At 41.4% G+C, this 24,999-nt stretch overlaps 1 protein-coding gene across 10 annotated transcripts in view; it reads right to left on the reverse strand.

The window, feature by feature from the left end:
• The window catches only part of BMAL1 (basic helix-loop-helix ARNT like 1), a 51,130-nt gene that overhangs the window by 11,973 nt on the left and 14,158 nt on the right, over positions 1 to 24,999 (reverse strand). For 4 of the 10 annotated variants that reach the window (XM_071456609.1, XM_071456612.1, XM_071456606.1 and 1 more), the window contains exons 2-11: positions 13,257 to 13,380; positions 12,416 to 12,563; positions 9,602 to 9,622; positions 8,666 to 8,704; positions 8,277 to 8,318; positions 6,976 to 7,133; positions 5,119 to 5,198; positions 4,034 to 4,126; positions 2,930 to 3,047; positions 242 to 391 (exon numbers count right to left, since the gene is read on the reverse strand). In XM_071456609.1, the coding sequence (XP_071312710.1) occupies positions 242 to 391; positions 2,930 to 3,047; positions 4,034 to 4,126; positions 5,119 to 5,198; positions 6,976 to 7,133; positions 8,277 to 8,318; positions 8,666 to 8,704; positions 9,602 to 9,622; positions 12,416 to 12,555 (841 nt within the window). In that variant the 5' untranslated portion in view covers positions 12,556 to 12,563; positions 13,257 to 13,380. Of the gene's footprint in view, positions 1 to 241; positions 392 to 2,929; positions 3,048 to 4,033; positions 4,127 to 5,118; positions 5,199 to 6,975; positions 7,134 to 8,276; positions 8,319 to 8,665; positions 8,705 to 9,601; positions 9,623 to 9,880; positions 9,971 to 12,415; positions 12,564 to 13,256; positions 13,381 to 24,999 lie in introns of those variants that run through there. The other 6 variants (XM_071456610.1, XM_071456607.1, XM_071456611.1 and 3 more) reach the window with 3 other exon arrangements.

Raw genomic sequence — 24,999 nt, forward strand, 5'->3', positions numbered from 1 at the left:
TGGCACACACTGCCTGAGAAAGTTTCAAGAAAGCAGAGTGGAGAATTTGGCTTTAAATGCTAAAACAGGTGTGTAAGAGATACTGGAGGGGGGCGAGAGGGAGTTTGAAGAAGTAACAGACCAAGACATAGCTCAGAATCTTACTAAGAAACATTGACAAATGTAAAAAAATGCAACCACTGCCAACGGGCAGCATTAAAAAAAATCCTGACAGCCTTGGGAACAAAAGCATGATGGTTACCTTTCTTCTTTGAGCAGGTTGAAGGGAAATCCTTGTCTTCTACCTTGACAGAGGGCCTGTTGCACTTCATCCTGCAGAAGAAGGAGCGCCGTGCCCCGGAGCAGAGGCGCGAGGGCCCGGGCGTGATGTCTGTCTTGACCGGGAGTCCGGCTGCGAGTGAGGGAGGCAGGGTCAGAGGGAACCACCCCAAACCCGCCCCACAGTGCTTCAACCCCACCGGGCCTTGCCTCTCCTGCTTCTGAGGTTTTGATGTGTGTGACTGTGCAGGACCCAGCTGGTCATACTGATACCTCGGGTTTTAGCTTTTTATTTTTTCTTTCTTTTCGATTTTGTGCTGCTTTGGTGGTAGGTTTCATATAAGGGGTAGTAAGGTGTGAGTTTTCATATAAGGGGATAGTAAGGTGTGGGTCTGGGTTTCATGTAAGGGGATGGTAAGCTCTCTTCACAGAGTAGGTAGACACAGCAATTCCTTCTCTATCTGGGGACCCAAGGACAGCCAATCCAGATCTCAGGCCCAAGAGCATAAACAGCGTGGACTGAAGAGAGAAAAAACAAGAAGGATGGGACTGCATGGGCTGGAGCTGTGGTTGGACAATTAGCTCCAATATGCTAATGGACCAAAACTGGTAAAAATGTGAGCTCTCGTGACCAAGCCCTCCTTTGCTTCCATCTTAAAGCCATCTGGGTACTGCCAGGGTGTGGCCTTTGAAGGCTCTTCAACAAATATCCACTTTATTCCCAATAACTCTGTCTTGCCTCTGTTCCAGCTCCTTAAGGCATCAATACCAACACTGCAACTTCTGACTCTGGTTTCTGCTGTTAGAGCACTGAGGCTGGAGAACACGGGGTTCTGAGTGCAAAGATCAGCAAGAGATTGGACAAATCCACACAAGTCCTGTGATAAACACTGCCATTTCTCTGAACTGGTTAAAAACAGAGAGATTACTCTATTATTATTCTGAGATTACCCAGAATTCCATACACAGTCACTCAGGAGGCTCCTGACCCTTCAGACTGGCACTTTTCTATCACAACACCCTCCCAGAAAACATGTGCATATGGAGCAGAAGAGTCCAAATGACACTCCAGGGAGAGATGGAGGAGAAAAGGTAGCAGGGACCCACACAGGAACTGCAAATCCCCAAGACCTCCAGTTATGTCTCAGAAGTCTCTCTTGCCTTGCAGAAATAATTGCACATGGACATGCCCTAACAATAAATCCTGACCTTTATCAGATTCTCACAGGGGATTCTTTTTTGTGGGAAAACCAACCAAAACACACCAGTCTGAGCCACCAGCAGAGTGCTGGTACCACCAGGGCTCTGGGAAGACATGGAATGCTTCCATGGCATGCATCAGGAGCAAGGTATCAGCAAGGCCAGTGCTCCAAGGGCTGCTGGAGGATTTAAATCACACAGCAGCTTTTCCACAGCCTGCCATCCACTCCAACCATGACTGCAGGGGGATATGTAAAATCAAGCAGCTGTCAACATGAACAAAAACTTCTCAGGCCTTGTGGGCTTTTAACATAATTCCAGTATTTTAGTGGAAAATGTGCCTCCCTTACAATTCCACTGGAGTGAGGTGATCTCCAGGAGGTCAGGCTGCCCTGCACCACATGGCCTCCACACTGCTGCACCATGGTGTGAGTACAAGCTGTGCTGAGTTACTCATGCCAAGACAAAAATAAATACATGCATACATCCTCATACTCTTCACCAGTATGAGTTCTTGAAACTCTACCAATCCGTCTATCATAGCAGATGGGAAGACTGTAATTCATAGTATTTATTTTTGCCCTAACTTTGTCAGAGCCATACAAAAAAAAAAAAAAAAAAAAAAAAAAAACACACAAAAAAAACCAACAAAAAACCAGGAGGCAGCTCTGGATATTCATGCTTGACAACCAATGAAACCAGGAGCCAGAAAAAAACTTCAGCTGATTCTGCTGAAGCCTCCAGGCTCCCTGCCCTCAAATGATCTCCCCCAACTTCAGTTTCTGAAGTTGAGCTGGTGGCTTCTGTGAGCTGAGATCCAGGAGATTTCTGCTCCTGACAAGCATGAGACTTAATGGCCTGGAAATCTGCAGTTGTAAGATACCACCTTCCACTTAAGCAGTGCAGACTCCTGTTATGAGAGGGAATTAAACACCCACTCACCCCAAGAGCAGCAGAGATTCAGAACTACTTGAAAATACCAGAATGGAACAGAGCTAAGAGACATGGCAGGAAATTATTCCAAAGTTAAAAACCTTTTGAGAGAAAGCTGGGTCACTGATGGCAGTAAGCAATAAATAAGTAGATAAATAAAATGAATCCTCTATCTTGGCTGACAGCTAAGGACTACCAAGATAATACTGAGTGTATTCTGACCATTTAGAATGATGGATTAGAAGAAATGGAAAAAGTTAAAGGTTTGATGCCTGGAAGAGAGAGGACACCTCACAGGTGAAGCCAGTTCCAGTAATGTTCCACTCTGTGCCACAGTGCATGCCAAACCCAACAGCTTCCAGGAACTTGTTTCACACTTTGTTTTTTCTTTTTTTGTTTCTTGCTGTCTTTTAGCTACAACTTGCTTGGCATGAGACAATCCAGGCAGCATCCCCCCACATCCCCACTTGTGACACGAGGCAAAGCCCCAGCAGCAGTGACTCTAGGTGACATTTTTCCCAAAGCTGGGAACACTCACTTTTTGCATCTATAAGTCTTTCTCGTGGCGCGGTGTCAGAAGAAGAGAGCTGCTCCTTCACTTTGGCAATGTCTTTAGGATGGAGATAATCAAATAAACTTTGACCAATCAAATCATTCTGTAGAGATTGAACATTCAGTCAAAAAGTAAAATAATGGCTCAGTATGTTTTCTTCATTTTAGCATCCAGTATGAACAATCCTTTTACACATAGGTGTAACCAAGGAATACCAAACATCCAGATCCAGCCTCATTGCAGGGGGTTTGGACTGGATGACCTTTCAAGGGTCCCTTCCAAACAAACTATTTTAGTGCTAAATGATTTGATGGAAGGTTTTCTCTGTGTATTGAAGTTATGACTACATTACACAGTAATTCCTGTCATCATTTTCAGTAAGAGTTTTGCATGAATTGGCATGCTCAATTCTCCCCCACCAAATATTCTGGTTTCTACTCAAGTCTTACTTCTTCTACCACACATTTGAATGAAGAAAAATCCTAATTGCAAATGCTCTCTTTCATTATTTACATATGAATTTAGTATATACCTGACTAAATGCTGACTGAGGAAAACTTTTGGAGCTAATACAGGTTTAGATTTGATGAGGAGTGCAGATGACAGAAAGAATTAAGATTATTTACACAATACATGGTCCAACTTAAGCCTTATGTTGAGCATATATTAAAAACCTGGCTTTGATATAACTGCTTTCCAGTTTCCATCAGTAAGTATGCAAGCAAAACCAGAACAGGTAGAAAGAAAACTAAGCTGAAAAATCCATGTGATGCTGCTGGAAAAACCCCAGACTGATGTTTCAATATTTGCTTGCACTCCCAATTAGGTAATGCTTTTGCAAGCCTGAGGGTAAATCCTTGAGCAGAATGCCTCAATCAGTGAATTAAATTTAGTCCCTTTTCACCTCTTGCTTTGAATGGAAACCAGAAAGAATCTTCTCTAATGACATGGCAGAGAAAAGCTCTCTCTCTTTGCAGCACCTCTCACCTTTCAAGACAGACTCTTCCCTACCCCCCCAGATAAAGGCATAACCATCAAAAAGCTCTCAAATCTTTTAAGACCTAATGTACTTAAAATGGAAAGGAATACCTGACTGTAGTTGAGGATCTTGAAGACAGATTCTGAAACAAACAGTATCTTTCCTCTGTCACAGCCCACAACAAAAAGGAATCCATCTGCTGCCTAATTGGGGGGGGAAGTGAAATCCCAAGTTATACATCCACATTGCATCGTTATAACCTTTAAAAGCACTTTGTGTACAGTAGAATTTCTACACTAGGAGAGCTGTCTTAACATTTAGAAGTAACTGAGTCAACAGGAAAAAATGTGAATTACAATGAAGGGGTTTTTTGCATCTGCAAACATTTTTTGGCACGATTCTGGGCATTGTGCCCAGAATGTAAAATAACTTTTAGGAGAAGAAAGAACCCAGGTCTTGTCCAATAATATTATGATTATGTTTAATAATGCCTTCAAATTAAAATGTTATTTTAACTGTACTTAAAAAAGCTCCTCTTTTAGAAACCAACCATAACCTGGATATTTATTTCTGTGCCTAGAGACAAGCAATTCCTATTTGCAAAGTACTGTCTTTTAGTCACACACAGGCATGCAGGAATAGGCCCCAATTATGTATCTTCAGAGTCACAATACTGCAGAAATTAAATTCTACATATGCTGCACCTGGACACTGCAGTGCTTCAACAATTACACAGCCACTAGAAAAGCTTAACTACTGACTAATGAGAGAAGAGAGAAGGTCCCCACACTATAAAAGCAGTGTAACAGCAGGCAGCCAAACACACTAAGTCATGTTACATCAGTAACCTCAATAAAAAGGTGTTCATTGTATCATTGTACACTGAAAATCATGGCAAGGTAACCCAGGGCAGCAAGCCCACAAGAAAACTATTCATGTGGTTTGTACATGTAATAACTGAAGATTCCAATGGTTCCCATCTAAATCGCCCTCTTCAACCTTCCTGCTTAAATTAAGAAATGCTAGTCATCATTAAACACACTGACTCTGTGAAGTAGGCTCCAGATTTCTTAATTATCCTCCATAATCAAAACATTTTTAAGCTGATAGACAAGGCAGAAAAATACTGGTGGTGGGCTTTGGGAGAGCTATAGTCACAGATATTAATATCTCTTAATTAAAAGTTGGAACATACCCTGAGAATAAGGTGTTTTAGTTCATCATCTGATAGAAAAGCAGGCTTGTAGTTTGCTTCTGTATATGGGTTTGTAGCACCTAAAGGAAACAAACAAACAATTCCCACATCACCAACACTATACACTTAAATGAGCAATCTTCCTTTGGCTCCTTCTTAGGCTGCTGTTCATTGCAGGAGTTCTTCAAAATGAACTTTTTTTTGTTTTACTATCAACACGAGCTCTGTTGGTATTAACTTAAAAAAGGGTGAAGCTTTTTTTGCTAAGACACAAGTACTGCATTAGAAATGCAAATTAAATGCCTCTGAGATATAAAAGTATTCCATAGTTTTGAACCCAAAGGCTGTCCTTGATTAATGGCCTGGTCTCAGAATTAGAAATTATAACAATAAGATATTAAAGAATAAAAACATTCAAACTATTTCTTCACCTTATAACTCAGTAAAACATGACAAGGCTATGTAAACAAATCATCACTGAGGAATTTACAAATCAATTCTCTCATTCCAAGCCAAAGATAAAACCCAGCATTACAATGACATCATCTTACAATGCCAAAACCCCAAAATTGGCAACAAATGAGGCAGCTATTTATTAAGGAGTAATTCTTCTCATTCTGTTCTCTTCATAAAGGCAGAGGAGAGTCAAATTAGTAACCACTGAAGTGTTATAAAGTATTAACCTCATCAAATGACAGTGGCAGGAAAGTTAAGCCTTCCAAAACTGTGAGGCTAAATATGACTGAAGGCACCAGCTCTCCTAGAAATGACAACAATCACCAGGATCTTCTTTACCATTAGCTGCATCCCTTTTTTCTTCTCAGTAATGCATTTCTTGAAGGCTTAAAGCTTTGAACAACAGCACCAATTGTACCCAGGCACTGATTCAGTCATGTGAAGCTTTAGGAACACACAGTGATTTCTCACAACCTCAACTCTTCCAAACCTGTGTGTTTCCCTTCAAGTGCTTGCAACAGAAACTGGTCAAAAAGACCAAAATTAAGTTTTCAAAGTACTCTCTATTTTTTCACACAGACCTAAAGATACAAACAGAAAACCTTACAAGTCCTGTGTGAATATCATACCTAAAATCTAACCTCTCTATCCAACAACCTGGTACATTGCCTGCTTAGAGCAGTGCTCAGTAGTGCACCACAATCAACTGTGCACTGCCCTTAAGCCCTTTGTTCCGTCTCCCCACATGCCCCAGCTGCCTTGGTGCAGTGGAGTCTGGCAGTATTGATAAATGGATGGAAAATTATCCTTTTCTCATCCCCAGGTTCCCCCAGTCACATCAGGGTATTTACTGGACCATGAACTAGTAAGCTGTGAATGAAAACTGAGCATCAGAGGCTAAGAGAAGGGAGGAATCCTCCCAAAATGAATTAATATTGTATTTGTGGGGACCCTCGTAGCAGGGAGGAATGATGAATCTGACTCCATGTTCTCAGAAGGCTGATTTATTATTTTGTGATACTATATTATATTAAAGAATACTAAACTATACTATACTAAAGAATACAGAAAGGACTTCCCAGAGCCCCGACACAGCTTGGCACTGATTGGCCCAAGAGTGAAAACAACTCACACCAGAATCCAATCAATCACCTGTGGTAAACAATCTCCAAACACATTCCACATGAGCAAAACAGAGGAGAAGCAAATGAGACATTTACTGTTTTCCCTTTTCTCTGAGACTTCTCAGCTTCCCAGGAGAAAAATCCTGGGCAAAGGGATTTTTCTGGAGAACATGAATGTGACAAATTAACTTATTCCTTCAGGGCAAAAAAGGGAGAGGAAAAGTGTGGCTTTGGGGAAATGCCACTTGGAATGGCCCTGCAGCCCCAGGGAACTCACCACGAAGTGTTTTCATGTGCTGGACAGCCATCCTGAGCACGGTGAGCTTGTCCAGCTTGCGGGACATGGCGTTGCACGTGGGCACCAGCGAGGCCAGCTCGTCGATGAAGCTGTTCATCTTATCCCTGCGCCGCTTCTCGATCTGGCTGTGAGCCTCCCTGCACACACACACACAGAGCAGGGCACATCAAACACATGGGACAATGCCCAAAACAACCTCCTCAGGGTGAGGGAGCCACCCTGTTATCCTCATGGAAAGGACAGCAGACACTCTTGAGGCAGAGTAGAAATTTTGCAAGGTAGAAATCCATTTTGATTTAGGTAGAATGAACATCTTTAAGTATGCAGCTTGCTGTGTAGTCTAGCTGCAAAAAGCCTAGGCTCAGAGAAACTGCTTCAGTGAAAGACAGAGATAAGGGGAGGGGGGGAGACAGAGGGTGATAAAGAGAGAAGGAGACACTGCTGTGAGAGCAGGTCAACCTGACCTAGGAGTTCTTTCTGATAAAGAAGAACTAGCAGGAAACGTCACATGAAATTCGTGAAAATGAATATGTATGAACCTATTGTGAAATTGTATGCATATGTATTTGAGAGGGGGATAAAAAGGGACCTGAAGTTCCCAGAAGTACACATGTCTTTTAAGGAGAGCAATCTCCACATGTGTCCAGTGTTGTAATAAACATACCGGCTTTACAACTTTCACAAAAGTTGCAGTTTTGTTTATCTCTGCAAAACACTCTTCAGATATTTGATGTACATGAAGCACAAGGAGCAATGCCCAAAGCAACCTCCTCAGGGTGAGGGAGCCACTCTGTTAAAGCCTCATGTAAAGGACAGCAGACATTGCAGATATTTGAGACACTCTTCAGATATTTGTTGTGAATTATTTGAGTAAAGAACAGTTATAAGCAACGGGAAAGGTTGCAGCACAAGCTTGTGGTTTGCCAGAAAACACACCCAGTGTTGGTCAGGTTTATATTTTCCCATATTAAGATTCACTGCTAACACTTTCACAACCCACTATGGAGTCTGAAAGAAGAATGATGAAGAATGTAACATTACCAGAAACATTTCTGGCTTCAATTTCAACAGCAATGAGGTGACTAAAACCAAGTTACTCACCAAATTAGTTGTTTCACTCTATGCAAACTTAATGAAAAATGTCAACAGTGCAAAGATATGTAAAAATAAGGGAAGGTCAAAGCTAGAAAAAGATATTTGCAGAAGAAACATGCACAAATAATTCATACATGGCAAAAGAAAGAGACAATTCTTTTAAATATATTTGTTTAGAGCATTACCTTGCATTTTTTATCCTGCCTTGTTGGTCTGCATACTCCAATCTGTTGAGAAATGACATCACAAAGTTACAGTGTTGAAAGAACTCAACCCAACTCTTTTACTGCAGCTCACATCCTACTGATCCTCATTAACATCAGGTTTTTTTAGAATTTGAATGCTTATTTAACCTTTCTACAGCAAAGATCAGGATCTGTAGCATTGCACCTCAGACTTGAGGGTGTTTTAGCTTGTCTGCTCCATGTTGTTTAAACTAAGGTTGTTTAGATTATTGCTTCATCCCAACAAAGCAATAATTTGGGACCACAGTGACACTGAGAACAGGCATCCACAGTCAGGATCCTGTGTCAGAACTGTGGAACTGAGATTTCATTGACTGTATCAACAGTACCTTCCATGTTGGTCATCTTTATCTGTATCCATACCTTCCCTGCAGAAACAGAACAAAGCAACACATCACAAATTCAGCAGGACTTGCAGAACTGTTATCCAACCACCATAAAGTCAGAATCAAGTATTCCTGCCACCTCTAAATCACAAACACAAAAATAGGAGTATAAAAACAACAACCTGGAAGGACTAAGGAAGCTGTGTGGTTTTGTAACATTAAAACATTTTCTTAAATTAGTTGTGTCTCCTTCAGAACTCACTAAATGGCACAGTTTGATGTGTTTGACAGTAAAACATGCTGCAGTTCAAAGATATCATCTGTTACAAAAATGTTTTTCAGTTAACTACAGGAGGGGGAAAAAACCCAACCATGTGCAGATGCCTTCATGTTCTATACCTCAGTTTGCCTTATAGTAGTTGATTTTGGGGTAGAAAATGGTAATAACCTAAATTAACACACCACTGGAGATGGCCAAATGCAAGGAGAGAATAAAAGTCTGTGTGAAACTAACCAGTCACACTGGAAATTAGTACAACTTTCAGGGTAGATACATGGTTTGCTTTTGTTTCAACATGAAGAAAAGAAGTAAGGAGAAAGGCATGAAAAATAGAAACAATCCCCCTCATTACATTCAATATTGTAGCCACATGTGTACAACTAAGCAGGAGAGGAGAGTATAAAAGTTTTCATAGCTGCACTTGGTAGAAAAAGCTAAATGCTCATGACTACACATCTTTTTTTAGACAAGATAACTAGGAGAGAATGTTTTGGTTTACATAAATCTGTACAACTGTGCTCACATGGACATTCCTAGGCCTGCTCATTCTGGTTTAATTTCTACCTGTGAATTTTAGGTCTATGGAAGCAAAAGGCAGGGAAAAAAACCACTGGGCATCTTTTTCAAGTGAAACCAATTACTAAAATATTTATACTTACTCAAAAGGAAAGCCATCGAGTCTGAAAAGAAAGAAAAATAAAGTACACCATATATAGGAAATAAGAACAATGTCTTACATTTTCTGCTGAAATTCTCAAGCTAATTCAGATTCTATGTGAAATGAAAAGCACAATGAAAACAGGACAATAGCAGAGAGCGTTTTCTAAAGAAACAAGCTCGTTCAAATTAATCTGCTTTCTGAAAGAATAATTCTGCTTTTTAAGAAAAGAGAGCATAGTTCATTACACTTAATGTGAAAAACTAATAAAATAACTAACCTAAATTATGTTATGCAAATCATTGAGATATTGTTTCATCTTCAGAAAGGAAAGATCTGTGCTTTATGCGTGTTGTCCTTGTGGTTAGATAAATGGGATTTCAGAGGACTCTAAGGCCAGAAATAAAACATAAAAATAAAAATAAAGTATCCCAAGTTTCTCAGTTTTTGATTCTTGCCCAGCAGGATAGATGCATATTTTGCTTTAGTCTAAAGTCCCAAGCTGAACTTTATACAGACTTTATGATATCACAAGGAAATTAAACAGAATTTCTACATGCAAACCAACTGCTGGCATCACTTCAAGACTGTAAAGTGACCTGAAATAGCACTGAGCTTTACCATGATAAGAGGCTATGTTTTATAAAAGCCTTATGAAAAAGTCTTCTCATCTCAGCCAATAACATGCCTGTTATTCCTGTTCAACACTGGACACGAGCCCTCTTAAAAATAAACACGGTAGCCTTTCATTTTAGTGCAGTATTATTCATTTTAGTGCAGTGTTACTCACTGCACTCTTATATAAATTATCTTTGTGATTAGTTTTAAAATAATATTAATAATAATGCTAAATGTTTTCTTCATCTCCCAGTCTGCACACCTGAGCTATTGTCTTAGCCACTGACTGCTGATGCTCACAATTTAACAGCCCTTGTGACACCACCTTTAGCTCTGGGATGTTTGTATGTAAAAAGCCCCAGAAAGCCAAATCTAGAAGAGGCACAAGGTAAGTTATTAATGCAACAGGGAGTTTATTTTCTCATCATGTAATATTTCAATTGAAAGCATGAATCCCAAGCAAAATTCACTGTTTACAGTCCTGTTCATGAAGCTTTGGACAACAGCATTTGTGAAGTGCTGTTCAAGTGACAGCAGTAAGTTGGGCAGGCATTTTCCTGGAGCAGTTGCAGCAGAAAGAACTAAAAAGCTGTTGTGGAGAGCTGAAATTGCAGCTGATGACTCCTCTTGCTTGTATTCCAGAGGTGATCAAAGAACCACCGTAAAACACTGGTTCTGCCTCCCTTATTCCCTGGCTACACTGGTACAGGAAGCATCAAACTGGGCACTTGGATAATTGATGTAATAAAACCATTAACAGAAGTTGAACAGTAGCATTTCTGAACATTTGCCCATACATACACGTATAAGGAGGGGTCAAGGCAGCCTCCCTTAAATTCTGCTTTCCAAGAGGAATATTTAGTATCCACCATTTACTTTGCAACACAAAATGAACTATGGTATGACTATGTGATAAGTAGTGGTATGTAGTATATGACTACAAAATAAGTAAAGTTATTTTACTAAGGATTCAAGGAAACAGTTTTCACACATTTTAAAAAATGCAGACAAAACCTAAAGGGCAGAATTATACCTTACAAGAACAAGCTGTCTTTTGGAAAAGAGGACTTGAGTAATGCTTCCTACCCAGAGGAATAAAAATGGAGAAATCCTTTCTAGAGAAGAGGAAGTTGGTAGGATTGAGGCTGTTCACTCAATTTTGTAGTACTCAATTCGAGTAAAGGGACACATGTGCTTTTCAGGGAGACTAAAGGCAGTTCAGAGAGGTATTTAAATATTTTGTGCCTAAGTTCTCCTAAAAAGAATCTAATTCTTAATTGTGATGCTCAGCATGGATTAAAAATTCTGCTCCTCCTCGTAAAAAGAGCTGCCAACAATCCAAAGGCCCTCAGCAATAAAATCTGTGCTAAGTTACATAAAAATGGACTCTGTGGCTGAATGAATGAATAATGGATGTGGCCACTCACAAGTTCCCCTGCAGCCACACTTTGTAAAATTACAATGCAGAGGAGGCTTGCACAGGCACTTGCAGTAAGTAGGTTGCTCTTGCTGCTCCCAGTGCAGGAACTGGTCTGGGGGCTTGGCAAACTCTGCTGCGCCCTTCACTGCTCTACAGCAGAGGTGGTGGGATTTCCTTCTACAGCTGAGAACCACTACAAGATTAAGCCAGTTGATTAAAAGAAAGACAGCTCTAATACCTCAAACCAGAGACTATTCAGATTCATATTCAAATGAGAGACCAAAATAGCTTCATCAGGTAAAGGCTGGCAGCACACTGATAGGAAGTGACTAAATAGGCAAAAAATAGGTGAAGAGAAGGAACTACTCCTAGTTTTCCTTCCACTTTTCAATAAATTTATTATCTTCCCCTTCTGTTAGTCAGACATTGTACTTCCTATGTAAATGGTCAATATATAATCAACCTTCACACAGTACATTTCATCAGTACTAATTCCATTCCCCCAACAGCCAGAAGTTTTTCTTCTCAGCTTTACCCCATTTGATAGCCTTCAATTCTAGCTGCACCGAGGTGACAGCTTTATTATTATTATTATTATTAAATAATGAACTTGGCTCTTAGTGCACAGTAGCTCTCTTCTTTATTAAAGCCTTTGAAGCAGGTTGTAAAGCAGAGGTTATTTAAAAACTGCTATAAATATTTCTATAGTCTTCCCCACTGTATTGTTGTGTTACCACCTCCTTTTAGCAGTGCTAAATCAAGAGAAATCCAACTTACTGATAATCAGTTGAGCTTCCCTTTCTTTTCCTATTACAGTCCATTCCTGAAGTGCTAAGGGAACTGGAGATCAAGTCAGCAGGGTCTGGTGACATAAAGTCACTAATTGTAGAAGATATGTCCATCCTTTGGTCTGCCATTGGACTGTCTAACATTAGGGAAGAAATAAAAAACAATCCCCCAACCAAAACCACTGCATTAATATAAGCAGACACTTACATATTTTTAACCAAAAAAGTTATCTCTTAGCATTCTTAAAAACTTAGCATTCTTAAAAAACTGCAATATTCAGTTTCTATTTTTCCCTCTTGCTGTAGAAATAGCAGTTGTTTTTTTTTCTCCTTTTCCAGTTACTGCTGTATGGAGTATTGCACACAGACCATGACCATTCTCAAAACACATTATGTAACACAATTGTCTTTAAAGATCTGTCAGAATGATCTTGGCTTACTCTTATGTTACCTGGCCAGCCAATTGCTTCTTCTTAACAGGAATATTTCTGACAGGGAACACTTGTTTTAATGTGTCTCTGCATTTGAAGGTCATATAAGAGCTCACAAACTTTTAAAGTTCAATTTCCACTGAATTCAGAACATTTCCATAGAAATAAACACTCTGCACAGCAGACTCCACAAATAAAAATATTAAAACCCAACGGTGGTCACAGAAGTCTAGTTAAAGGTAGAAATTAATCTAATTGGCTTTTTAATCCTCTAGACTGCAACTAATTCAAATCTTCACTATTTAATCCTCTAGACTGCAAATAATTACACTGTTGGAAGAAACCCTGTGAAAAGTTCCCTGCTAAATAGCATCAGCTGTGAAAGAGAAGAGGTTTTACCTGAAGGCCTGTCTTGGAAGCCTAAATCCACTTGGGCAAAGATGATGATGCTCAGCCCAAAGCAGCTGATAACCTTAGAACTCTTCCATGCCTCATGTTCTGTTGGTCAAATACTTTCAAAAACCTGAATGGGAGGAAAAACCAGCAAGCTTAAAAAACACCTTAAAAACAATTAGTTTAGTCACAGTTTACAAAAGCAATGGATGTTTCCAGCTCAGGGATCAAATACTCATTTCCTTACAAAGTGTAGAAGCTTTATCCATCCATCCAAAGGGTTAGCTGTTGGGATGTGCCTCTCCAATGGACCAAGCTTTGGGCAGAAGGAATCTCTGGCATCACCTCCTTTTTGGTCCTTTTACCATGCTCTGGTCTTTGCACAAACCCCCTCTGCTCACAATGATCACAGGATGACAATCATGAGCACATCTGCTGCCAGAATGAGTTAAATTACTGTCACAGAGCAAAGGACAGACTTACCCTTCAGTCCTGACTGCCTTACTCTAAGGGCGGTCCTAACTTTGGGCTTGGCTCACTGTTTTGTTTTCCACTGTAACAGCAGTTAGCATCTTCGAAGGACAGGGCTTAAACATGTGCAGGCTTCAGGTTTTATACAAAATGCACATCCCACACTGCAACTCAAGCCTTCAGATGTGTCTCCCAACTATACTACAAACACACGGATGCCTTTCCCTTCCACACTGCTGTCACAAAACAAGTTTTTCAGCAAAACTTAATGTGGAAGATTTAGAAACTGTTTGATATTTTCCTCCTGCAAGGAAACTTCCAAAGTCCATTGGACACACAGTTTTCTGACCGATGCACCTGTGAACATCCTGACTGCCTTTCCAACCTGTGACAGCAGTAGAACTGCCCAAGTACACAGAACAAGCAGCTCCCATGGCACTCTCAGGAGTTTACAAGCCAAACATCCTGTCAACATGATCACACTGTAACCAATTCTGCTGAAGCATGTATGTAGACATGATAGAAGTTATTAGCCAAAAAAAATCTAAAGTTGCTTGTTATCATTTTCTTCAGCTCTGCCAGAACAGCAAATTCAGAATTTCACAAGCTTAAATTATCTAAATTTCTGCTCCTGGCACTGTAAGGTCAGGCAAGTCATTGTCTTGGTACCACCAACTACTGAAGGGAGGATCACTGTTGCCCCAGCAGCAACAGTGCTGCTGAGGGCTCATTGTCCATCTCACCCAACAACTCCTCTGTGGTCCTCTCCCAAATAAATAACCCAACCCCTTTTCCATTTCTGAGAATGTGTGGACATACTGCTAGAGGCACATTAAGAGGCCAGCTGGCACCAGAACTGACCAAAGCTAAATCAGTACAAATTTAAGTCAAATTATGAAATGCCATTGAATCCATAACCACATTTGTTTTGCAAGGCTTTCAGTCACACCCATAGCTGTTTGTAGGTCAGGCCCTACTGTCTCCCTATTTTCCCAGCTGTCTCTCTTAGCCCCAGGAGCCCAACAGCTACAGACTCAGTGGTGTTTCTGTGGTGGATGAGGTTGCTGCATCTCAATTTACCAGTAAAACCAGTCACTGGCTATTTATCTGTGCTAGGTTCAGACCCAACCCATCCTCTTCTCTCAGTCAATGTGCAGAAATTAGTTATAGCTAAACTTAGTGTGTTTCTGAACACCTCTCTATGTGAGGGTGCAGGCTGAACTCACATTTTACTGCATTAGGAAACTTCATGGACCACCTATGATGACCTGAGGCAGAAGGCTGGGATGAGCTGGAATGAACAAAGAAAAAAGGGGGTGGAGGAAAAAGGGTTTGTAAGTTGACCCCAGACCTCTCTCTTTAAGAATGCCTGCAACAGTCAGCATTTTAGCTTCAGAACCAGAACACTGCACAAGTCACCCTGCACTAATGCAAAAACCAAACTGCTGTTCATCTCAAACAAAAATTTCATATCAGTTTTATAGAAAAAAAATTTAAATCAAGTATCCCTTCAGCTGTGCTATTTTATACCTGTCTATATTTGATAGTTTCAAAGCAGCTATTTTAAGTGTCTTGACCATTTGAGCAGAAAAAATACATAAAGATCAGAATTCTCAATTTAATTTTCAGTCAGCCCTTTCTCTACCCTGTCCCAAATGCTCACCCAGTCCTAACAATCACAGTCCTACATTTTAGCATCACAGGAGTTAAGAACTATGCATGTCTCTTGAAATGAGTTTTAAAGTTAAGAAGATGTCAACTCAATGATCAGAGCAAAAATCAGCATGCCCCACTAAATAGTGAACAGTTCAGAGAAATGTTTTTTCACAAGGCTTTCTTAAAATCCTGGGAAATTGAATATTTTCTGTCTTTTCAGCCTCCATTTGCTGGATGTTCAATGCCTAAAAGAAATTCTTTCTGAGGAGGACCACAAAAGTTACCCAAATATTTAAGCCAAGTTCAAATCTTCCATTTATGATGCCAAACTTGTTGCCAAAGTACTCTAAGGACCTACTTGAAAAAAATGCCATGGAGTAAACTTCCTGATTGAATTCTCCTACAGAGGAGAATCAAACGGTATTTTGTCACTGTATCCATGACAGTTTGTCTCTACAGTACTTTGGGACTCCTTGGGATTCCCCTTCCTTGCATTTCCTCTTCCGCTGATCCCCTGAAACAAGGCTAATGAGACAGCAAAAATAAATCTTACTGTTAGTCCCTTAAAAAAAAATGAGATGGCACGTGACCAGCTTAATCATGCAGCAAAGCTGATCACGAGTACACAAACACCTCTGAGCAAATCAAGGTCACTGCTAAAGTAGGTCAACACCCAGAGTCAGGACCTCTTTCCACAAGCCCCATCAGCTCTGGTTCCCCCAGGCAAGAGGCAGCCATGCTCAAGGCAGGCAGGGATTTATTCTGAAAAGAAAAGCAATTCATAACTTCAACAATCACGAGTGTCTCAGATCTCAAGGCGCAGTTTCGCAATGACAGAGGAAAACCGTGGTGTGGTTTCCTGAAGAAGTCATTGAGAAGATACTCACTGTCCCTGTGGGGAATGACTGAACCAAAAACAGCCCCAGAAAGGAAACCATCTACTTCCCTTCACAACAGCAGTCCACTGCTGGAGCTAAGTGTCACAGCACAAGCTGGTACAAAACAGAAAAAGAGGTTCTTCATCTTCCCTAGCAGCAGTTTGCTACCACTGGAGGCTCCCAGCACACTTGCACTCAGTGGTGGGGAGATTTCAGCTCAGCAGCACCAGGACTCCAAATGTCCCCAGGATGATCTCAAGATGCAAACCAGCATCCATGGGCTCAATGCTGCAAGTAACATCAGAACCTTTGTGACAGTGTTCACAGGGGTCTGAAGATGAGGGAAGAGACAAGGATCTGACTCCATGTTTCAGAAGGCTGATTTATTATTTTATGATATATATTATATAAAAACTATACTGAAAGAGTAGAAGAAAGGATTTCATCAGAAGGCTGGCTAAGAATAGAAAAAGAAGGAATGATAACAAAAGCTTGTAACTCTCTGTCCGAGCCAGCTGACTGTGATTGGCCATTAATTAGAAACAACCACATGAGACCAATCACAGATGCACCTGTTGCATTCCACAGCAGCAGATAATCATTGTTTACATTTTGTTCTTGAAGCTTCTCAGCTTCTCAGGAGAAAAAATCCTAAAGAAAGGATTTTTCATAAAATATCATGACTACAAGCCTTTATTATGGAATGCTCCATAGGAATCACAGGAAGATCTTTCAAGTTAAGCAGGGTAGTTCCCTTTGCCCTCAGTACTTAAGGAATACCTAAGTTAGAATACTTCCTACCTTCCCAATATATTGATACTGTTCAGTTCTAATGGCTCCCAAACACTATTTGTAAGTACTCTGCACTTCCAGAAAAAAGCCCTGTGGCTTCCTCTCACATGCAGATGCATCTCACCACTCTGGTGCAAAGAAGGGATTTTACCCTGCTGTGTTTTTTGAGGTCACCCTCCTACCACTGAGTCCTCAGCATGCCCATCTGTTAGAATCCTGGATGCTGAGAATTTAAAACTTTGTGGGCTGAAAGGCAAAGACCCACAAGACAACACTGCATTTGACCTGAGGCCATGGAGAAGGCTCCCAAAATTAATTGATAGCACTGGGATTATGGGTGTGTAGTTGGTTAGAAGTGTGAAATATCACAGGTTGGAAAACTCAGAGCTTGGGATTTTAGAATATAGAAATAAATATGAAGCAAGATGGAGGCTTTAGGATGGAGGCAGGCTGTTCTTCACCTTCTTCTTCCTGGCTTTGGATGGCATTTTGTAATTTGGCAGAAAAGTCCCCACTGTAGCTCTTTGGGATCAGTTATTGGGTTAAAAGGGAAAATAATCTAGGTGTCAGTTCTTAATTGGATAGTTAGACTTAAAAGACCTTGTAACAAGAGATTGTTGGCTATTTTGTGCCTTCTAATGAAAAGCTGCAGAACTCGTGGTTGTGAGACTGTTTTACTGATAAAAAATAATAAACACTGAGTCTGAACATGAAATACCATCTCAAGTGCCTTCAATGCAGACCCAGAGAAACCAATACCCATCAGTCCCTGGCAGCCTGTGATTCACATCTGAGTTTTGGAACTCCTCCTGACATCATGTTTGGAGCCTGACCACACACCCAGAGCTGCTCCAGCCTCCTGCAGCCCCTCACCACAGGGGCCAGAGGCACAGCCCTCACCTGCCCAAGAGACCCCCTCTTCCAACAGCTGCTCCCCACTTTTCCTAAGCAAAAAGCAGCAGGCTGGAGGGAAGCAGCCTGTGAATTTTAACCAGCCACAAAGCTACAAGGCAAGTAATTTTGACATGCAGGGGGAAAAGTATCCAATAAACAGAAGAAAAACTCCATGTGCAGTTTCTCAGTAGATCAATCTGTCCAGGTACACTCCCACACCAAAAGCATCTGTTCATCAGCAGAGTGTCTGAGAAAAGGCAGAACAGGTCACATCATGGCATCACCTCACAGCCTTTCAGACTCTCTCAGTGCTGATGGAGACACACAACAATGCGTTTTATCTTGCTCCCACAACACTGAGACTCAGATCAAGAGGGGTCTTGGTTCCTATCTCTCCTTGTTTATGAGGGAAAGTACCTCAATCTTTACTTCCAGCTACTTTAATAAAGGACTTCTCATTGCCTCAAAACCAAGAATAAATGCTAACTAAAATAACTTCCTCTTGCACAGGGGAGCTCAAAACCAGACCCAGAACACAGAAGTGTCCCAGCAGCACTCGGTAAATGGGAAGGATCACTTCCCCCAGCCTGCTGGCAGCACAACTCCTGATGCAATCCAGGAGGCTCTTGGCCCTCTTTGCTGCAAGGGCACCCTTGGAGCCTCATGAGCCATCAATATCTTTTCTGCCAAGCTCTTTTCCAGCTATTCAGTCCCTAATTTGTACTGACACATGGGGTTTTTCCTCTCCCAGGTGCAGGACTTGGCATTTCTCTTTGCTAACTTCCTAAGGTTATTTCTAAGATTTTTGGTGACCCTTTTCTCTGGTCTGTGGAGATCCCCCTGCTTGGTAGCATACTCATGTGGTGTCTCAGACACCCCTCCCAGGTTTGCATTTGTCTACAGCTCTCAGTACAAAATTTCAGACAGCATGGAAGAAAATGAAAACAGGCTGATTCTGAAAAGAGAACCCAATAGAATTAACCTCCAAAAATCCTAGCTCATGCTCTTTCCTCAGTGAGGCAGACAAATATGTGTTTCAGGTGGTGTGGTCACATGGGAAGGCCTTGTGGATAGAAGTATGGATCACCTTCAAAGCAGAAAAGGAAAAATGGATCAAAACCAAAGCCAGCTCATGTCACCTCCAGGAATCAAACCTGTTTAGATCAGCTGTGCTAAGTATTGGTATTGTTCATGTAGTATTTCCCTCCTTAACAGGGACTTGGATATACCTGTAGTGATAGAGCTCAAGGTCTACCTTAAAACTCTACAGAACAGCCACTGGAGACATCATCAGAACCAGCATCCTGATTATCCAGCTGACCTCAGCCACTGGAGATTCCATTTCCCCTCACATCTCAGGAGTGTCTGCCTCTCTTCTCTACCTACCCACTGAATCCCAGCTGCAAGAGGGTTTCAACAAAGCTTGCCAGTTTGCAACCATTACTGAAAGCTTGATCTAGTGTAAGCTTCTCCTCAGCCAAGATTAGACTCTTTGAGCTCTTATTCTTTGAAGTGAGCTTATGCTGCCCTGTTTGCATATTTCATTCTGGGCAGCCATCAAAAGGAAACATCACAAGGGAACTGATCGAGCCCTTGTGAAAAGGTGGGGATGCACACTCTTGGAAATCAGTACTAACACGCTGCTGCTACCAAAGGAATTTGGCCTGCTTCAATAATCAATCTGCCAGCACATGCACTCCTCAGGTTCCAAGAAACTGCTTCCACAGAGAAAGCAGAAAGGGACCTGCCTTTCTTGGAAGGCCAGGCTTGAAGGGGTTTATGAAACCTCTACACATGAAGCAAACCGTAGCCTCTCTAGAGGCTACTGGAACCAAGGAGTACTGGTGCTCACATCAGCAGATACTGGGTAGGGCTCCCAGTGCCGCAGGGATTCCTGAACTCAGCCCCAGCACACAGAATGAGACTGAACCAGCACTGCAGGGGTCTCCACTGAGAGCAGGAACCACTGAATTCTGCCCCAGAGCTCTGCACAGCCTGGGTGTTACTGGGTGCCTCGTGACATTTTACAGACACACTGAGATCACCACAGATATTCCAGGAGCACATGTTCATATTTCACCTCAAATGTCAACAGGGATACACTAAGGAGGGTTTTAGCAGAAAAGCGTAGCTGCCACACAACCTGTAAGCTAACAGCTGATCTCCTACAGAGTAAAAAAAGTTACACTAAGAATTACACCCAGCTCTATCTGTCAACAAAAGATCCACTCTCAATCAGCACACACCTCTGGATGTCTTAGGATTTCAACAGGTCCTGCTGCTCTAAAACATCCAGATTGATTTCACTGGAAAGGGATACAGCCATTATTCCATAAAACAGAATATAAATCAGTCTCCTAAGAAATCCAGCTGCTAGTAGAAAAAGGACTGAGCCCAATGTCAGAAAGGTTTTAATTATTTAAATCCAAGACACCCAAGCCAACATACTTTAAAACAATGCTTCAAAAATGTTGTTCAACACAGCACCCCAGAATTTCTGTAATACAAGTTATGGAACAAAGTAACATTAAAAATAGGGTCCACTACTGTTAAATGGTGGTAAAGTAAGTTGACAAAAATCTATGTTAGGATGTGATATTTAATATTTATTTATTCCAATCCTTCAGAAGATTTTGTGTATGTGTGAGAAGAAACAAGGTATTGTATTTTCAAGACTGGAGAGAATGAGAAGATTTAAAATCAAAAGACAACAGAAACTTTAAGTCCTTTGGGCCACTTATTTCAATCTGCTCATTTGCCATCAAAATCAATTGTTCTTTTAGTAATGACAGAGTCAAAAGAAACAGACCCAGGCACAACAAAATAAATCTACCCCCTCAATTGCTGCAATCTAAACTTAGCTGAAGTCCTGAGTTTCCAAGGCAGGTCCAGCCTCTAATGTGTGAGGGACCTGCTGTTTCACAAGCACAGGATGCAGTCCTTGCTCACCAACCCTGAGCCAGCCAAGGGATTTGGAGAGGGTGGGAGGCAGAGCAGGGTGTGTGAAAGACAGGAAAATCCATCCTACCATGCGGGTAAATCAATTACCCAACATTAATGGGCTTCAAGGAAAAACCTCACCAAAGTTGATTTCTTTAATAGCTCATGTACTTCCAGCATGCTTTGATCAGAAACACACACCCAAACCCACAAAACAACAAAAACCTTCTCAGCTGAGGAGGCAGTGGTTCTGTGAAGTCTCCCAAGTTGTACGCATTACTTCTGATCTGTCAACAACAGAAGATTCACTGTAGAGTCGACTTCAAAGCCAAAACTTTTAGAAGATTAGAAATTTCTCTGTAAGAGGACTGTACCCAACCTGGACTGACATTTCTGGAGCAGGAGCAGCATACAAGATAACAAGTAGGTAAGCTACTTAACTCACTCCCCATGTTATACAAACAGAGGGAATTTACAATCAGTGCCTCTGTAACTCACAGCTGGGAATGGCTCCTTTTTGCACTTGCAGTCCAAAAGATGCAGCTTTTTGTTTCAAGATTTCATCCAGCTCCTAAATATTAGCACCAGTTTAGAGCAGACAGATGTTTTAGACATAGGTCTTAAACACTTTAATTAGCTAAACAGAACAAGTAAGTTTCATATTGTTTAAATGCACATCTTCTAAACTAGAGATGATGAATAAAGCCCAGCTGTACACTGTAAGTATTATTATGACTGTGATATGATCTGGGCAAATTTAATTTCCTTATTGCAGCTCAGTGAAGCTCGTGGATCCTCACAGCCCAGCAAATATTCTTCCTGTAGTTCATAATCTCAAAAGTTGTCTTTCAGTGGCAGGAAGCCAAAAGTCTCAGAAGTTCAAAGAAATGTGTTTTTTAAATGATTCAGCAGCCTAGCGAAACACTTCCTCATTTGTGTCAAAAGTAGAATTTTACCCTGTGACCAGTGACTTGGCACACCATGGAAACCCTTCCAGAGCTTCTTGCTCAAGCTCAGAACTACTGCTTGTCCTTCAACAGGATCTCTTGACTGTAACATTTCAAGTGAGCACAAGCTTTAACTCAAGCCATCTTCTCAGTGGCACAGCACTATCCTAGTACTCCATTAGTTACTCCAGCTTCCAGCCACCAAGTCCTTCTGGGCTTTTGTCAGTCCTCATTTCCTTCCCTCCTCTTACTGCAGCACTGTAGGCATCCAAACCAGACAATACATTCAAGCCATGGCATGAATAATACTACCCAAGTAATATTTTCTCACTTGACTTTTAAAGTTTATGCATTATGGGAAGTTAGCTGTTTTTCAGCTGAATAGATTAAACCACTACTCACTTCTTTCAGCCTTTGAAGTGCATATATTAAGGTGAAAATCCCAGTTTTCTTTGAGTTGAACCACCTGGTCCAAATACTTTTAAAGATATTGCACAGAGCTGTTTTCCAGTCATATTATTACTACAACAAATCCAAACACATTTGGCACGTGCCAGACCTTTCATTCAGAGATCTACTGCCAAACTGCAGCTAAATACTTTATATCTTCAGGGAACAAAGCATTGGAACAAGAGGGCAAAAATATCACCAGAAGGAGCAAAGACAGGTGGTTCTATTTATAGCTGATACTTTCATTTCCAGTTTTTGCATATTCCCTCTGGTCCTGCTGGATTCCATCTCTGGCTGGAAGAAGCCACCCCTGCTCTCAGCACTCTGCCAGCCTGACAAAGCAAAGCCAACAGGCTGTCACTTTCCTTCCATCCTAAAGCAAGCCCTGAGAAAAGGAAGAAACTCTCACCCTGCCTGGAACCAAGCTGGGGTTTCCTCACCCTGGCTGCCTCTCCACCATTTCCTCTAGCTCACATATCCTCCACAGGCTCATTTTCCCCCACTGGTTTCTTACAAGCTCTTTTTTACTTCACACAAAATCAGCTGTCAAACACAAATGCATCACATCCATGTGAATGTCTGCATTTCTTCCTTCAGACTATCTTAGAGGCTCAACTTAATTTTTGTTCTCCTGCACTACCAGTGCTTTTTGGATAAGAGGGCATCACAGCTTTTCATTAAGTGTACAAATTAGAATCTGGTACAAAAAAATAAATCCAGAGAACGTACAATGATGGCATAACTACTGTATACACTAAAGTTTGTGTGGAAACAGAAATTTGCAGCTCTAAAATTATTGACCAATTTCCAGTTTTAAGAAAACTTTTCCCCACACATGCACCTGCAATTGGAGTCCCTCTGTTGGTGGAGCAACAATAAACACTGACACGAATAAGCTCAGCAGCTTCCTTTCCTGAAGGCAGACTATTTGCCAGTTAAATCCAAATCAAACAGTGAAACCCTGTCACTGCAACAACTCAGCACTTCCTAAATTGTTCTATGGAAAACACGTAAAGAAACACACATTAGAAAATGATACATATGTCACTCCAGTGTGGGAAATAGATATGTAAGTAAACTGGCAAAAAGCTGATGTGGCAAAAAAGCTGATAGGGCAAGAAACACCTATAATGTATTGTAATTAGGAAGTAGTTGGGTTCTCATTGTGATGGTGTGAATTATAATATGTATATTGTCTCACCCTTCCCATGAGACTGAAAATGGAATAAAAGTTTTCAAAACACCTCTCTGGGTCAGAAAAGAACACAATCTGATGCTCCATAGGTAACACCACCAGCCATACCTGAAATCCAGGTTTCTGAAGGAGGGATTTGCTGCTAAGGCTGAGAAGGGCAGCCTTTCCAAGCCATGACAGCTGCCAGTGGGCATTACCTCACACTCTGCCCTTTGCAGAGAGCCACACCAAGCAGCTGGAAGCGCAGCCACAGAGAACACTGAGAAGTAGGGCAAGCTCCCAAGGCCCCCCAGGCCAGCACTAATATTGACACAGCACATTGGGAGCAGAATTGCTGTAGCTGACAATTCCCTGTCCAGGCAGAGCTGTGCTCAGGACTGCTATGGAACAAGGCATGGGATGGCAGGACAGGGAAACCACAATGCCAACCCAAAGTCCTTCAGCAGGACGTTAAAGGTAAAGTTAGATGTCTCATTGCACCATATACTGAACACTCAAGTGAATGCTCTTGGCTTCTGCTGCAGCACTAGCTACTTTTCATGCTTCCTTCTCTCTTCCTTGGATAAAATGGAATGTCTGTGCAGTTGACACGTGTTTAAGGTGAGCCCCAAACACCCTACAGCGTGAACCTCACTAAAGCCACCATTTTGAGTGGTTTTGTTTTGAGGGTTTGTAATTACAGCATTCAAAGTAAGACTTGATGGAGGAAATCAAGTGACAGTTTAGGGAAAAGCTATCAGAATATTGCTTGGAAAATGCTGTATTTGTCTAGTTCAGGATAAGCACGAGATACTGCTGTAAACCTCACAACAAAGTTTCACAGAACAGCTGATAGAACACCTTTAGTGCCAAAGGGATGGCTTTACTCCCTTTTTTAGTCTCTTGTCACTCTTCCCCCAGATTTCCCTTCCAGTACTCCAGCAGAGACTTTAATGAAATCCTCAGAGCCTGCCCATCCTGTGTGTTGAATTCATCATGCTGAACAATAACTAGAGAGAAAGCACAGTCTTCTGGGGGCTCAGAAATCTCCAGTGCCTTGCTGAAAGGTCAGATGGTACCCAGAAGCAGCTCAAAGCAAGGGGAGGAGACATGCCAGAGAAGGGGAAGGGAAGAAATGTCCCATCCAACTACAGTAAGCAGTTAAAATAACCCTGTTACAGCCTTCCTGCACTTTCAAGATATTTTCAGCACTCCCACAGGATTTGTTTTCAACACACAAATCCCTCCTTGGTTTGAGCAAGACAAGGTGTGCTGAAACCTTTCCACTGATCCACATCTGCACTGTGACATTTTCTCTGCTCTTTTGTGAATGGCAAGTTATTAATATACAGACACAGTAGAGGAGTATTTCCATCCACTCTGCAGTCACTGCTGCAGTGGGACTATAAGCTTTATTTTCTGGAGAAAGGCCTACAGCAATAGGACAGCTCTGCAGAGAAATGGCTGATACAAGATATTCCTTTTTTGTGCCTCTGTACATTCACACTGATGTTGAGAATCACCACATTTCCAAACCTGTGACATTC

This window comes from Agelaius tricolor, unplaced genomic scaffold (assembly GCF_023055355.1).
Source record: "Agelaius tricolor isolate 1412-34295 unplaced genomic scaffold, bAgeTri1.0.p SCAF_62, whole genome shotgun sequence".
Lineage (NCBI taxonomy): Eukaryota > Metazoa > Chordata > Aves > Passeriformes > Icteridae > Agelaius > Agelaius tricolor.